Source organism: Lampetra planeri, chromosome 7 (assembly GCF_965212315.1).
Source record: "Lampetra planeri chromosome 7, kcLamPlan1.2.h2, whole genome shotgun sequence".
In the NCBI taxonomy this organism is placed as follows: Eukaryota; Metazoa; Chordata; class Hyperoartia; order Petromyzontiformes; family Petromyzontidae; genus Lampetra; species Lampetra planeri.
This window is the reverse complement of record NC_136113.1, coordinates 11913057-11928672: the sequence shown is the minus strand read 5'-3', so window position 1 is coordinate 11928672 and position 15616 is coordinate 11913057. Positions and strand designations below refer to the sequence as shown.

Here is a 15616-nt window from a genome sequence, read left to right as displayed (position 1 = left end):
TACATCAAATCCTTTATTTACACCGGACAGATCCAATAATACGTTACGTCTATCCTTTTTTTTCTTCAGGGTACGTGAAACGCTGCAACCACAGAAATTAAGGAAAATTACTCAATTGTGTTTTTTGCACGAGTAATGTGGCGTGAAATTGTGTGCGTTAACACTCAGAATCGGGGATTTAATTGACCGGGCGTGAACGGCGCTGCGGTTAGAGTGATCAACTCAGTCCTTCTCAAAGTTCAAATCCTGGTCAAGGGTCGACTCATCCACGAAAGTCAATTCAACATAAAAAGCATTTTGTGGAAAGTCAACGACAGAGTGACCTCGCCCTCACCGCACGAATGTGGAATTTCCACCTCTTCCTCAGGGAAATCAACCGATATGAGCGACGCCTCATTGCTCATTCGAGCACAGAGACGCTGACTGCATTTGCACAGTCATGAGAAACCAGCCAGAGCCGCAGCGGGACCACTGTGGGTCACGCCCTGAACAGCTCCTTCTTATCCCATTGCTTTGGCTCAAGGGTTCAGCCCCCCCCCTCCACTTAACTCCTCTCACATCCCGCCTCTCCCTTCTTTAAGAAAAAAGCTTAACGCATGATTTGGTTTGCTTACTCCCACCCAAGGCGAATGTCTACACTTGCGTAATTTTTTTGCCGAACCCAAAAAAAATCACGCACAACCCTACAGTTGACCTAAGCCAGAGACGCCATTGAAGTCGTGCGTCTCTTACGTTGACCTGTGATGTCACAACTCGTTCCGAGGACGGTTCTGACTAAAAGCGCAAGCCCACTTGGAAAAGCGAGCCATGCGGCCCGGCAAATGTGAGCCACCTGGCCTGGTTACACTTCAATTGGAAGGCTGCCGTGGGTATCCAAGCCAAGCCCTCTGGCACAGTTCACGAAACCAGACGAGCCCCATTTGAATTTGTCGGGGGAACGTGGCAACTATGGGTTATTTTCACATTATTGTCCGACTTTCGACAAAGATGTGCAGATGTCTCCTTTCCTAACCACGACGCCATAAACCCACTACATCAGAGAACCCGTTACTCATCATGGGTGACTGCCATGGTTCATTGCCCTGAACCTTAAGACTTGCCAGCTCATTGCTCTGACCACTGAGCCATCCATTCAGCGACAGTCCCTGACAATTCATGTGAAGGACCATCTTCCCAAACAAAACATACCCTGACTCGTTCCCCTGCAACGCAGTTTTCTCTCTCTATAACTCGCAATGAACATATGCATTCAGTTTGTTTCAGCGTGAGGCAATGCTGGCCCCCACGGATCTTTCCAATCATAATTTACTCCACCAGCCCCCAGCACACAATCACGCTCTCCAAATTAAAAGACTTTCATCTAAGTAGGTGCCTCAGGAGGGTCATAATAATGGCTCTGCCATAGCATCAAACCAGCATTACTGAGATCGCGGATTCAAACACAGGTGACCACCAGAGATTAAATCAGATTACCATGTGTACTCTGTTTAATGGGCTCAGCCTGCCCACGAATGTGAACCAAAACTCCCACCACACAAATGAGGCTTTTCACCTTCGTTTTGCCTCACCTTGATCTCAGGAGTACAATGTAAACTGCTGTGAGCATTCCAGACTGGAGTTGGGAGACTCGGGTTGGGTCGGAGAAGTTTGTTGCAGCAACACCAGAAGTAGTTCAGTCATGCCACCTTCTATGCCATTCACCGACATGTCATGTGACCCAGGAACATGTGACCAGAGGAGTTATGTAACGATATCTATTTGTCTCAGGAGTCCATAAAAGTGAAAGCCCAAAGTCAAAATTGCTTGCTGCATTCACGAGCAATGGAGGCCAGTGATCATATTGGTCGGTGGCCATTAGTCAGGAGTGGAAATTCCACATTGCCATGGTGGGGGCCAATCTCTCTATCGTATGCGTTCCGTTTCTTTCTCACAAAGTGGCACCAATAGCAATTGTTGTGTGTGTATGTCTATATATAGTGGGGAGCGGTGGCACAGTGGTTAGTGCAATGCACTACGAACCCGGCGACCCGAGTTCGATTCCCACTTACGTCGAACACCAGTGATGATTATCTGAACCGGTCCTGGACCTCCCCTAGGTAAACTCAGCCTTGAATGTGTACCCTGGTGCTGTGTGCAAACATCGCCATTGGTGAGACAAAGGCGGCCGGGCGTGGTGTTCGCCACCCACCCTATCGTGTGCCGTGCCGGCCTTCATAGGTGCTCGCTAACAGCACTTGCCCCTGCAGTCTGTTAAGGCTGTAAGGGGGATCTTTGCCTTTGTATATATTATGAACACTACTACACACTCTAGTACAGCCTTCTAAAGACCGTTTCTCAACATAACATTTAATCACTCAACCAATTCTAAACGCTGCTTGCCTTGGGGCAACTGCCTATTTAGTTGCTTAATTGGGAACTGGGGTTCAAGGGTCACGACTGGAGACCGATGGCTGATGTGCACACAGCTGCAGTTGAACAGTTAATTTCTAAATATAATTTAAATACAGTACGCATTTATTTTATACGGAAACGTCTCACCTATTTTCAAAATTCTCTTTCCGCTTTGTGGTGTTCGGCCAATACTTTATAGAGGAGTGCTTTTTTGTGCGGAAACAAACTGCAGATCCTGGATAAAAACCGTGCATGCGAGCCAACGGCGCTCAAAAGTCCATGCATGAGGGTCGTGGACCTACTTGCTGTACTGCAGTCTCCTCCTCACTGCACCAGCTAAAATGTACGTTCTTCTGCCGAAGCAACGTGCTGTCCTGACTAAAGTGCAATATTGGTTCCAGTCGTCTCTGCTGATATTTGCGCACAGCACTGGCCACTCATGGTTCACCCGCGGAAGCGATTGACATGCCATTGTGGCAATAGTCAAGATTCGAATTCTGCCGTTTTCAGGATTTTCTCTCTTTCCGTTTTCACGCGACGCACGGACGAGGGAGTGCTCACGCGAAACCGGCGAGGGAGCAGATGAATGGATCGGCATGCGAAAGGCGGAGGTTTCATCAGCGCAGGTTCTCCACTGAAGGGGCCTTTAATTGAAAAGCAAAACAGATGCCCTAGAAAAACATTCCTCGTGAGACCACGGTGCGGCTACACTGCCATACTGTACATCGCCACAAGATTGCAATTAATCAATTAGCACCCTTGCAAGCCACTTGTGCAGGTGCTAGATTGCTCGTTGTATTGCAAGACCGTGAGACACGGCAAAGGCATAGGAACGGATCTCATCTGGTAGTGGATGAAGCAAAGCCAATGGCGATGAGGATGTTCATGCTGGGTCCAGCAGTAAAAGCCAAGGGCGAGCTTTGTCCATTCTCACAGCCAGGAAATGTCACATTCAAAACCGATGCCTCTCTCTGCCACCATATGGGTGAGATCATCTAAGAAAAAAAACCTATCACCAGTACCAGTGATATTGATATTTCAATAAAGTTACCCGCTGCAGTGTGTGAGGCAAAGGTGGCCGCCCGTGGTTCCGACCATTGCCGGCTGTAATAGGTGCTCGCGAACAGCACTTTCCCGACAGCCTCATGGTCGACTTCATTTCATGCGACCCGCGGCCACGCGAGGTCGGCCACTTTGGAAGCGGCCCTTTCACGAGCGTTTCTGAGCCGAGCATTGGAGCAGCACTCACCGGGTACCAGAGGGCAATATTATCGAGCCGGAAACATTGCATCTCTCATTTTAGCCCCACGCTCTCGGCCCTATTTATTTTTCCCGTCATTATTGAACAGGACTAACGTGCGTGACGATGCGTGGCCCGCGAAAGATAAGCAAACGTCCAGTTCAGCCCTCGGTAAGGCTAAAGGGAGGAGCACGTGTGTGTGCGATCGCGCGTGCGCGTGTGCATTCGTGCGCGAGTGCATTCACGCGTCCGTGAGCGCGTGCGTTTGTTGCGTGCGTGCGTCCGTGCAAACTCGCCCTGCTCCTCCTCCTCCTCACCTTGTGCAGCTTGCACATGGCCCCGAGGGCGCGCACCTCGTGGCGCGCGTGCTTGCCCTCCTCCAGGCACTGGTAGCACACGGGCGCGCGGCACGGCACGCAGTACATGGAGTGGCTCTCCAGCTCGTGCTCCGCGCACGTGGCCGGGCGCCGCGCTGCCGGCGGCCCCAGCGCTCCCAGCCCCAGCAGCCCGGCGCCGACCGCGGCCCGGGCGGCCGCCCCCAGCAGGGGCTGCTGAACCCCGGCCGACTGGGGCTCGGCTTGCGTGGTGGACGACGCCGACGCCGCCGCCGTCGCCGCCGCTGCCGGCGACGATGCGGACGAAGCCGACGCATCGTTCGCAGCCGGTACCGCCGCCGACGCCGATGTGGACGACGCCGACGCGCGCGCCTGCAGCACCAGCGCCGGCGGCAGCAGCCGGTGCTTGGCCAGGGGCCCCCGGGCCGGGTGGCAACGGCTGCGGCACGCGTCGCAGTAGAGCACGTCGCACTGCTCGCAGAGCACGCTGGCGGGCCGCGCGGGGCTGCGCTCGCACATCTGGCACTGCAGGGCGCGCGCCCGGCCGCGCTGCGCGACGCGGTCGCACACCGCTTCCAGCACGCGGTTGCGGGGCAGGGCCCGCAGCCCGCGCTCGTCCAGCAGCAGGCTGCGGTGGCACTGCGGGCACGTCAGGCACGAGTTGCGGTGCCGCTGCTGGACCGCGGTCGCCTGCTGCTGCTGCTGTTGCTGCTGCTGCTGTTGCAGCAACTGCTGCTGCTGCTGCTTCTGTTGGAGGATGTGGTGCTGCTGCAGCAGCTGTGCGTGCATGAGGGCGTGCTGCGGGTGCAACTGGCTGTGGTGCTGGTAGGAGGGCAGCGGGGGCCGCGGCGCCGCGCTCGGCACGGGGGTCGGCGGGAACACGCGCACCCCGTTTGGGGACAGCTTCGGCAGGACGGCCACCGCCGACGACAGCGAGGAGGAGGAGGATGTGGAGGAGGAGGAGGACGACGCTGCGGAGGAGGAGGATGGCGTGGTGGCCATCGGCGCGTTCGGCGTGCCGGGGCTGGTCAGGTATCCCCCGAACGAGCCGTAGCCGCTGTCCGCCTCGCTGTGGAGACTCATCTTGTCCAGCTCCAGGTAGTCGTAGTCCGAGCCCGAGGGGGACACGCGAGGAGCCACCGCGCCGTTTGCCACCACGTGCTGGAGTTGCGACGCGCTCCCCGCGCCCGTCGCCGCCGCCGCCGCCGCTGGTGCTTGAGATGTTCCTGGCACCGGTGCTACCGGCTGCTGCTGTTGCTGGTGCTGTGCTGGTAGTTCCCCATCGGGCGTCTGCACGAGGATGTTGCGAGCGCACGCCAGGCACAGGTTGTGCGAGCAGGGCAGCAGCACGGGGTCCCGGTACATGGCCCCGCACACCGGACACTTGAGCTCATCCTCCATGTCTTCCATGGGAGATGAGGAGCGGGGGCCGCAACGGGCGGGGGTGGGGCTCAGCGTGCTGGCGGAGGGGACGAGGGATGAACGACAAGAAAAATTTCACATCATTCGTGATCGATCAAGAGGGGCACCACGGTGGCGAGATGTTAAATATCTTGCCTGCAGGTGGTCGCGGGTTCAATTCCGACACCCGACACCTGCTGTATATTTGCTTGTCTCTCTCCCCGTGGTTGCGTGTTTTTTTCTCCGGCTCCTCCGGTTTTCCCCTCCACATTAAGAAACACGCGTTTAGACTCTTTGGCTGCGATAAATGTCCACGCGATAAGCCACGTTCGTTTGAGCTCACCACGTGGCCCGGGTCCCTTCTGTACAAGAGCTGCCTGGGTGGCTGGCAAGCGGCGACGTTACTGCGGCCACATCTGCGTGATGTCGTGATCCGGATCATCGTTAAGCCAGGTCCGTGCGTGCTGGCGTCACCCTACCCCCATCCTCTCGTCCCAGTTAAACAGGTAAAGGTTAAAGGAGCCCGGGAATTGCTTCAGAATCTGTTTTTTTTTTTTAGACCGGAGGAATCCGATGAGCTATGAAGCTCTTTTTTTCACAGAAGGGGGGGGGGGGGTGGGGGGGTCAGAAGGTCACCGCGAACAAAACGATGCAAAAAACACGACGACACCGCGAGACTGCTGATGCTGCCGACGGATAGGCCTCCCACTAGAGGGAGCCCTAGAGGGTGTCTGTTGTCGAGCCGTCCACGGATGACCAGACGTCGTGAACGGCGTGGACGCGTCCACAGGGGAGAGGGAATGGAACCGGCGTGGCTCTGGATTGCAGGTCCGGTTTAAAAGTGGAATCCATTGCACTAAGGAACCTATACTATACATCGCTATATATGTGTACAGTATGTACACAAGCACAGTACGCATATCACGTTCATAACTGGCATTTTTAAAAACATTATTAACACCGCTTTATATAACAGGCGTGGAGATGTGGTGCGGTGGTTGGTGCGCTAAGCTTACCAACCGCGTGGTTCTCAGTTCGATTCCAGGACACGGTGAACATCTGTGGTGAGTGATATCTGAACTGGCTGGGCCCGTTCGGATATCAATCCTCCACCATTGACCAATCAGACCGGTGAAGAATGAGTAAGCAGACCATTACAGAGTATATCGTTCACATGAAAAAAATAATTGAACACTTCCGATCAACCACACCGCCTTCTGGGTATGCCGTAATTTAAGCGACGCCGGTTCGACTTAGGGGCCGTCCATAAATGACGTCACGCGATTTTGAACGTTTTTCGACCCCCCCCCTCGTCACGCGGCGTCACAAAAAGTCAGACCCCCCCCCCCTCAAATATGACATCACAAAGCTCTGCCCCCCCCCCAAAATAAAACATGCTTCAATTCGCTTAAAACTATTGTTATTTTAGTGCGTATTTAATGTGGCGCTGCACTCTGATGTTGTAGGAGAAAACATGTATTAAAACGTATATGAAATTAAGTAGAACGCGTTGTCTATATTTATTTAAAGTTGCACATTTTGATGTGACGTTCTCAAACCCTCCCCCCCTCGTCACACATCGTCACAAATGTCTAGGTGCGTGACGTCATTTATGGACGGCCCCTTAAGCAAACTCTGGACCGGTTCTGACGTGTGGAGGGACAGATATGTGAAGGAAATATATTCTCTGTTTGTTCATTTTATTCCATATATTCTCCACAAGAACGCGATCGATTAGATTAAAATATTGTCTAAACAGCCACTAATGGCCGATATAGGGTGAAACGGATCTGCATCCAGAATGGGATGTAAATACTGAAACATGTATTATCTAAATATAACATACAATGTTCGTGTATATGATTCCGGTAATGACACTTAATCCGTGCAGGGAACAAGGGGAGGTAGCAAGAAGGCAGCAGTTGCCTTTGAATTTCGATTTAAAGCTTTCGTGACTGCATGGATTCATATTATTGGTTCTTTCGGTAAAGTCACGTAGAAGGGAAATAATAAAATAATAAAAATAAAACATAATAAGATAAAATTCTCACGACGTTTCGGCCACAACGCAAGCAGCCGTCCTCAGGTGAAGAACAGGTCTGTCTTTACCGAAAGAACCAATAATAAGCTGCCTTTGAGTTCGTAGTTCACGATTTCACAACGTGGGGGCTCGAAACGTCCCACGGGATTGGGAGGCACTTGATGTAATAAAGGGTTTCAATTGTCAAATAACTAGTGGCAAACAAACCATTTTCAATCGCAGCAACAACAGCGAAGAAATAGCACATTCTAACGAATGTATATGTAAACATTAATTTGTTTGGGGAAAAAAATAAGCTGTGTAATGTAACTGGCTTACTCTCGCGGCTAATGTCTACATGCGTATCCCATTTAAATAATCCAATTTGCGTTTGATCTCTCCTCTCAAGAAGCGCCATTGCACAAACACGAGCGTTTATTTTGTCTTGGCGAAACATTCCTTCATTTAAATCTTGACTTAAAGCTTTCGTGACTGCAGGAATTCATATTATTTGGGTCTTTCGGTAAAGTCACGTAGATAGGTTCAAAGAAAAAATGATATATCACGACGTTTCGATCGCAACACAAGCGATCCTGATGACGATCGCTTGTATTGTGATCGGAAATAATCCTGATGACGACCGCTTGTATTGTGATCGAAACGTCGTAGTTTTTTTGTTATTTCCCTTGAACCCATCGATGTGACTTTACCGAAAGACCCAACGAATTCCTTCAATTTCCATCCCAATCCTTTTTTTGGCCGAAACTTTGCCGGTGTCTTCACGAGCTATACTATCGCCAAAGGGACCCATCGGCGAGGCAATGTGTTCCTGCGTTTTGTCCAAGTTGTCACCCTGGCCCGTACTATATGTCACGTGCGAATGCGTATGCACGTGGATGTATGGGTAGGGAGCGGCAAAGCGCAGTTGGTGAGCGCGTTGCTCCACGAACGTTTTTTTGCTGGTTGCACTGCGAACGATTTGGGGGGATAACCAAGAGAGGTGGCAACCCGATTCGTAACACTTTGACAACCGGGACCCCAGGACTCCAACGGTCACTTGTCCATATCTGTGTTGTCTGGGTGTGTGCGTGTTGTAGGGAGCGGTGGTGCAGTGGTTAGTGCGCTCCGCTACGAAACCAGCGACCCGAGTTCGATTCCAGCTCACGGCCAACACACCGGTGACGATTATATCTGAACTCGCCCTGCTGTGCCTCCTCTTGGTCAACTCAGTCTCAAACGAGTACCTGGTGTGGTGTATAAGCATCACTACTCGGGAGACCAAGCCGGCCAGGCGTGATGATGGCCACCCACACCCTCGTGTGCCGTGCCGGCCTTCATAGTCGCTCGCTAACAGCACTTGCCCCAAAAGTATGTTACGGCTATGGGGGGATCTTTGTCTTTGTATGCGTGCGGTCACATTCACTGTGATGGAATTCCAATTAGCCTACAATACACACACACAGACCGTGGAGATTGTATTTTTACCCAATCACGCCAGCATGCTGCGTAAGCGAATTTGGACAGGTGAATGATTTATGTTAACATGTAGATGGACGAGGGACCTATTCACGCCGTGCGGGTCGTGGTGAGCGGGTTATTTGATCATACTTCACCACGCTGGTCAGTGCGAGGAAGCATAGATACGGGGGGGGGGGGGGGGGGGCTTTGATGTAGAGTACAACAAAGTGTTTTTTTTGCGCACTACGATCTGCTGCCCACAACGTTAGCCCGCAGCCTATAACACCTTGTTCCGCACGGTTGTCGACGTCCAAACACTAAACCCAGTTTCAAATCGCCGCTAAGCTTCCGAGATCTCACGCGCTCCGGGTGATTTTTTTCTTGTTGCCACGGGCCAGATTCAACGTCCTGCGGGCGTAATTCCGTCACCATTTACATCATGAGCCTACACACACGACGCCTGATTACAACGTGGCTAAGGACGCGTGCGCCGGATTTAATCGAGCTGGGGGGGGGGGGGGGGCGCTGTAACGTTCAGCTCACAATCGAAAGGTTGCGAGTTAAACCCCCCACCCCGGTCCGAGGAAAATTCAGCCAATCCTCCAGCGGTGGCGCTTGGAGGGGGGGTCATAAAATGAGTACCACTCTGTGGAAAATCACAGAGAAATGGTCCGCGCCGTAGCAACGTGGCTTCTCCAGCATTCGTAACTCAGGGCAGCGCACGCAAAACACTCGCTCTCCTTGAAGCAGAGCTACAATGTGTGTGTGTGTACAGTATATACGTGCAGTTGTCTCAGAGACTGACCTTGTCTACTCACGGGGATGTGTGGTGAATGATGATGCCGCTGCTGCCGCTGCCGCTTGTGATCGCCGCCGCCGCCGCTGCTGCTGCCTGCCCGCGCAGTCCAATGCAGGTCGATGCTCGTTCCAGTTGCTGCCCGTGCGGCGGCGTCCTAACAGCTCTCCTCCGCTTGTTCTTCCTCGCCCTCCTCCTGCTCCTCCTGCCACACCTGATCCGCCGCTGCGGATTGCGCCGAGCGCACGACCGACATTCGCGGGCCAATAGCGAGGCGAGGCGCAGGATGGTGCTCTGCCGCCGAATGATGATCGAGACGGTGAAGACGACGATGCTTTAGCGGCGGCGGCGGTGATGGCGCTGGGGGAGGCTGGCAGGGAGGGGAGTGCACGAGACGGCGAGAGGGAGAGATGCGCGGCTGTGTAGGATGCGAGGGAGAGGGGTTGAAACGTGCGCCGGAGTGCGGGGCGCAGAGCGATGAGATTCAAGGCAGAGAGGAGGGCGCAACCAATGGGGGGGAGGTCACGGAGCTAGCCGGGGGATTGGGGAGGTGTGCGTGTGTGTGTGTGTGACAGAATGAATATGCGCGTGCGTGTGTGTGAGGGACTGTGGGGAGCGGTGGCGCGGTGGTTAACGGGCTGCGCTACGAAGCCGGGTTCGATTCCCATTCACGGCCAAACACCAGCGACGAGTATCTGAATCTTCCCGGGCCTCCCCTAGGTTGGTTCAGCCTCAGATGAGTACATACTTAGTGCGGTGTGTAAACATCGCCACTGGGGAGACAAAGGGGGCCGGGCGTGGTGCTGGCCACCCACCGCCTCGTTTGCCGTTGCGGCCTGAATAGGTGCTCGCTAACAGCACTTGCCCCAATAAAGCTAGACCGGGGGATCTTCGTCTTTCTCGTGGACAAAATCACTGACGAATATCTGAATCGGTCCTGGGCTTCCCCTAGGTCGAGCCAGCCTTAAATGAGTGCCTGGTTCGGTGTGCAATGATCAACACAAAGGAGACAAAGGCGGCCGGGCGTGGTGCTGGCCACCCATCTCCTCGTGTGCCGGGCCGGCTATGCGTGTGTCGTGTCGTAGGTCCTCGCGAACAGCACTTGCCCCAACAGGCTGTGAAGGCTATACGGGTGGTCTTTGAATCTCTGTGTGTGTGTGAGTGTTGGCTCTGCGTGCTGGTGGGGGGTGTGAGCGAGGGGGAGGGGTTTGGGGGGGTTGTCGCCCCTTCTGGGAATGTCGACGGAGAATTTTAATAAAGGAGAGAGAGGAGAGAGGGTGGGAGAGAGAGAGAGGGGAGAAGAGAGGTGGTGGAGAGAGAGAGAGTGGAGGAGGAGGCGCGCATAGAGAATTTGAGCGTGCGCGCACAATGCGAAGAGCGAGTTGCCCATGTGAGGGTGTGAGTGGGTGGGTGAGGGTGTGGGTGGGTGGGTGAGGGTGTGGCTGGTGGGTGGGTGAGGGTGTGGGTGGGTGAGGGTGTGGCTGGGTGAGGGCGGCGTAAAGGTTACCGCACTGCGCTACGAACCGGGAGACCCAAGTTCGATATCCCGCTCACGGCCAGCACCAGTGACGATTATCTGAATCGGTCCGGGGCATCTCCTAGGTGCAGTGTGTAAACATCGCCACTACGGAGACAAAGGCGGCTTGGGGCTGGCCACCAACCCCAACAGTCTGTTTAGGCTTACGAGGGACCTTTGCCTTTGTGGATGAGGATGTCGATGGGTGTGGATGGTTAGTGGTTGAGGGTGAGTGGGTGGCTGCGTGGGTGAGGAGGGGGTGAAGTTGTGAGGATGAGGGTTTGGGTGAATGGATAGATGTGTGTGTGGGCGATGGTTTGGGTGAGCGCGAGGGTGAGCCTACGGGTGAGTGGGGGAGTGTTGAGAGTGATGGGCATTGTGGTTCGCGCACACCACCCGAGTTCGGTTCCCGGTCACGGCTAACATCACTGGGATATCTGAACTGACCTTGGGCCTATGTATGGGGAGGGCGTCTTTGTTGAATTGTCGATGAGAATATTCAGGACTTCATTTCAGCCGGAGCTACTCGGGGATGAGATCCGCGCCCCTTCGAGGGGTGAAGGTTTTGGGGGTGGGGATTAATTTCTTAGGAAATACTGAAAATGTTTCCTGAGAAATTAAGCGATGAGACCGCGAAAGTGATGCTTTGTGGGCAACGTCAAGGTGAGGATGCGTCTGCAGCGAAGGCAACGCTTGGGAGAGTTGAGCTGAACAGCAGTCCCATCCACTCGTACTCGGAAGGGGCCATCCTTGCTAAGTCCACAAAGCACGGGCTACATCGGATCGAACGAGAATTGTCAGGCTGCTGAGATAGCAAAAGCGGGAACCTACAAGGTGCACAAGAGATAAGAAGAGACGTCGGAGCATACGGGCATACGCGTAGAGGACAAAGATACGAGGAGAAAGATTGAGAGCATTGGAGGCACACCGAGCAAACTCCAGAGGGCACGGCACGCGATGTGAGCCCTGCCTGCTGTGCCTGTGTGTTTGGGCAGTTATGGCAGTATATGCTGCTGCTGCTGTAACCTAATTGCCGTGCCCCGAGGTTACACTTTGCACGGAGGAGGAGGAGGAAGGGATGAGAGTGACCCTGTTAAACAAAGATGCAGGTAAGTGTTCGGGGAGGATTGGGACTTCGGGAGGAGGGAGAAAGGCCCCTGGGAAAGAGGGAACCGGACAGCATGGACACGAAAAAAAACCCTGAAAGACGAGCAGATCTTCCACTCTCAAACGAGCACTGAACCGGGTTCCGTTGGTGACCCTGAGACAGTGGTGTGAATTCCACATTCCTATGGCCGGGGAATTTCCTATGGACACTGGAGGAATGTCGGGGATCAAAGGGGGGGGGGGGGGGAGTGCATGATGGTAGCAATGTGGATTTATGATAGTAGTGCTAACAGTCATCGCGATGATGACTGTGCTAAGGGTGACGATGATTGCGGTTGATCTGGGCCAGAGGTGGGTAACCTGCGGTTCTGGAGCCGCATGCGGCTCGTTTTAAGGACTGCTTTGTGACGTTATTCATTAAGGAGACCAGCGTCGCGTATTCACATGCGTTGGGGGCCTCTTCTCGTTACTTGGGTTTGCCAACCCCTGATCTGGGCTCCAGCGAGCTGCTGACGAAGCGTCTCCTCGCCTCCAGCGGAGCTCCATCACCCCCTCCCCCACCCACCAAAGCGCGCTGCGCCTTCATGCACAGCCAGCAAGCAAATTAAATACACAGGGCTACGCTGCACCCACACCCCCCCCCCCTTGTCCTTCATATGGCTAGAGGGTGGCGGGGGGTGAGAGGTGAGTGATAGGTGAGTGCAAAAAGGATGGGTGAGCATTAGGAGGACGTGGTGAGGCGCGTGGGGTGGAATTGAAGGATAACCGCATAGTTCTATTACGTAGAATCAGTATTTGTACATTTGGTCTTCAGGTTTTGCTTATAGCGTAAGGCTATCACCAGTAGTCCGCCAGCAGGGGGTGATGTTGTAATGTGATTTCATACGATTAAATAATTATCGGGTATTTTCTTTCGTTTAAACCAAAGGTGGGGAACCTTTTTTTGCCAAGGGCCATTTGGATATTTATAACATCATTCGCGGGCTATACAAAATTGTCAACTTAAAAATTAGCCTGATATATTTGGTCAAACATTTAATTAACTCACCGCTCATGTGATGGCTGGAACTGCTTCTCTTTGGTGAGGCGTGTAATGTTAGCTGGTATTGATGATGTTGCTACTCGCAACTGCTTTTCCAGGGTGGCTCCTAGATTTATTGAATTTCAGACATGGCCTACTCTTTTTCAAATCGCATTACGTGATCTGTATCGTTCACTGTCAAGCAGACAGCGCATCTTTTGGCGCCACGGTGGCGAGATGTTACTACCTCGCCTGGTATGCAAGGAGTTTGTTCTCCACGTGGTCGCGTGGATTTTCTCCGGGTCCTCTGGTTTCTCCCTCCACATTTAGAAACATGCGTTTAGGAGTATTTGACTGCTATAAATGCCCACATGATGAGCCACTTCGATGAGCAATCATATGTGGCCAGGTCGCTTCTGAAAAAGAGCTATATAGCTCAGTGGGCCTTAACCTGATAAAAAATTAATATAGTTGAATAGTTTAGCTTTCTGACACTCGCAATGCCGCAAGTCAAGTTGCTGCCCGGAGGTAGACTCAAATGACCCTCAATCTGAGTCTGATGAAATGGGCATTGCGCTGCAGCAAGTCAATAAAGTTACTCTATGGACAGCCTGGCCTCTGCTATGGTATTGTAGAATTTCCACCACGAGCTCTGAGCCAAACTCCGAGGGTTTGTCCTTTGTCCAGACACTCCAGTTTCTTCTGGTCACTGTGGACAAGTATGGCCAAATGTCTCTCCTTATGGGGGCCCTTCCACCAGCAGTGGAGTGAGCCATTCCAGGTCGGCACCTTCACCGTGTTTATTCACCAACATGCATTCCAATGCCAACGGCAGACATACATTCTGAGACACCGTGAGGCTTTCCTGGATAAATTACGGTTGCAATTCATCTGCGGAACAGACTTGCGACCACATTGGGCCCTCACCTGATGAAAATGTCCCGGGTATACACTCAGTACGTATTTGCATGCATGTGACACAAATCTGAACACAACGTGCACATCCATTGCTGCGACCAGGCAAAAGCCGATTGAGACGCTGCCTCTTGCAATGGGAATGCACGCCTTATTCAGTATATCCTGCAGAGAATTTGTGCATTGGATGAGGAACAAAGACGCCTTTCCCACTCTGTTTAATAAACAGGGTACGCGGGTCTGTCGACGAGCCCTGCGCCTGCACCACCACTGCACGCCACCCATGGGCGTAGCGGGGTCTCGCGCAAGCCTCTTGCTGGCGGCGGTCACGCAGGTCTGGCCTCAAGATTCATTTCGCAAAGCGGCGCTCGCTCCTGTCTTTCACTCGCGGATGTAGCACGGGCAGGGCACGCATGCCGTCCTGCTGCGTGGTCACATGCTGGTACTGTGTGCCTCTGTCGATGTTCTCATGCGTTGAGTTTTTTTTCGGATTGCGTTGAATCGTAAGATCTTTTCGCATCAGCGAGTTGGGCGAAAGCGTATGCACGTTTGGGATATACCTAGTCACCGCCACGGGAATGTGGAATTGCTATTTCTGGTAAAAGACGACCAATGCACATATGGACACTTTTGACATTTTGTTAATTTTGGTCCAGCTTTGTTTCCAGGGGAAATTCACCATCACTGTGATACACAATAAAATATTTAATTTTTAGCAAACTCTATGCAGTACTCGTGTTCCACAGAAGTGGACCACTAATATGGGTTGACTGATGTTTCATACCCGATAGGACCATTTTTAAAAGGATCCAACTGTAAATAACCAAACACGAGGGTAATTCAGGTGTAGTGATTCACCTTTTGTAGATGAGGTTAATTTTTGTGGAAAACAGCACAATGTCCTATTTGACCCAGTGACTGCTATTACATCTTCTGGAAGGCAACAACACGTTCTTCCAAATGATGGGGAACATCTTTAAAAAAAATAAAAAATTTCATAAATCCTGTGGTTACTCTCGGATGGTGAACAATCTGCGAGCCTTCGTCTGCCTTCACAGCCGTCGACGACTTCTTGGGTCGCTTTTAGTCTCGAGCCTTCCCTTTGACCTTGCCGGCAAAAGGGTGTCACGGAGGGCACGACACTTCCCTTAAACTCTGGCATTATTGCCCGCCATGTCCTCGTACCTCTGCATTATTAAGGAGCTTACACTTGAGATGTTTAGCATGCCGAACATTGTCCACAGTTTGCCATGTACTAAAGCAATGCTGTTAAAAAAAAATGAATGCAATTCCCAGAAAGCCGTTTGGCTAATAGGCAATGTAAAAGGTTTTAAGGGTTCTCAGTTCATGCCCAAGACTCGGAGAAGCAGTTTCAAGTGTGGAATAACTACGGATAAACATCATGGCTTGTAACAT

The 15616-nt window shown here is 52.7% G+C and overlaps 1 protein-coding gene across 1 annotated transcript in view; it reads right to left on the bottom strand.

Moving 5' to 3' along the window:
- LOC144719988 (E3 ubiquitin-protein ligase TRIM9-like) overlaps positions 1-5419 on the bottom strand; it is a 49362-nt gene extending 43943 nt beyond the window's left edge. The window contains 4 exon segments of the mRNA XM_078596382.1: positions 3949-4161; positions 4163-4208; positions 4322-4638; positions 4888-5419. Coding sequence (XP_078452508.1) covers positions 3949-4161; positions 4163-4208; positions 4322-4638; positions 4888-5376 — 1065 coding nt within the window. The 5' untranslated portion in view covers positions 5377-5419.
- Between the last annotated feature and the right edge of the window lie 10197 nt (positions 5420-15616).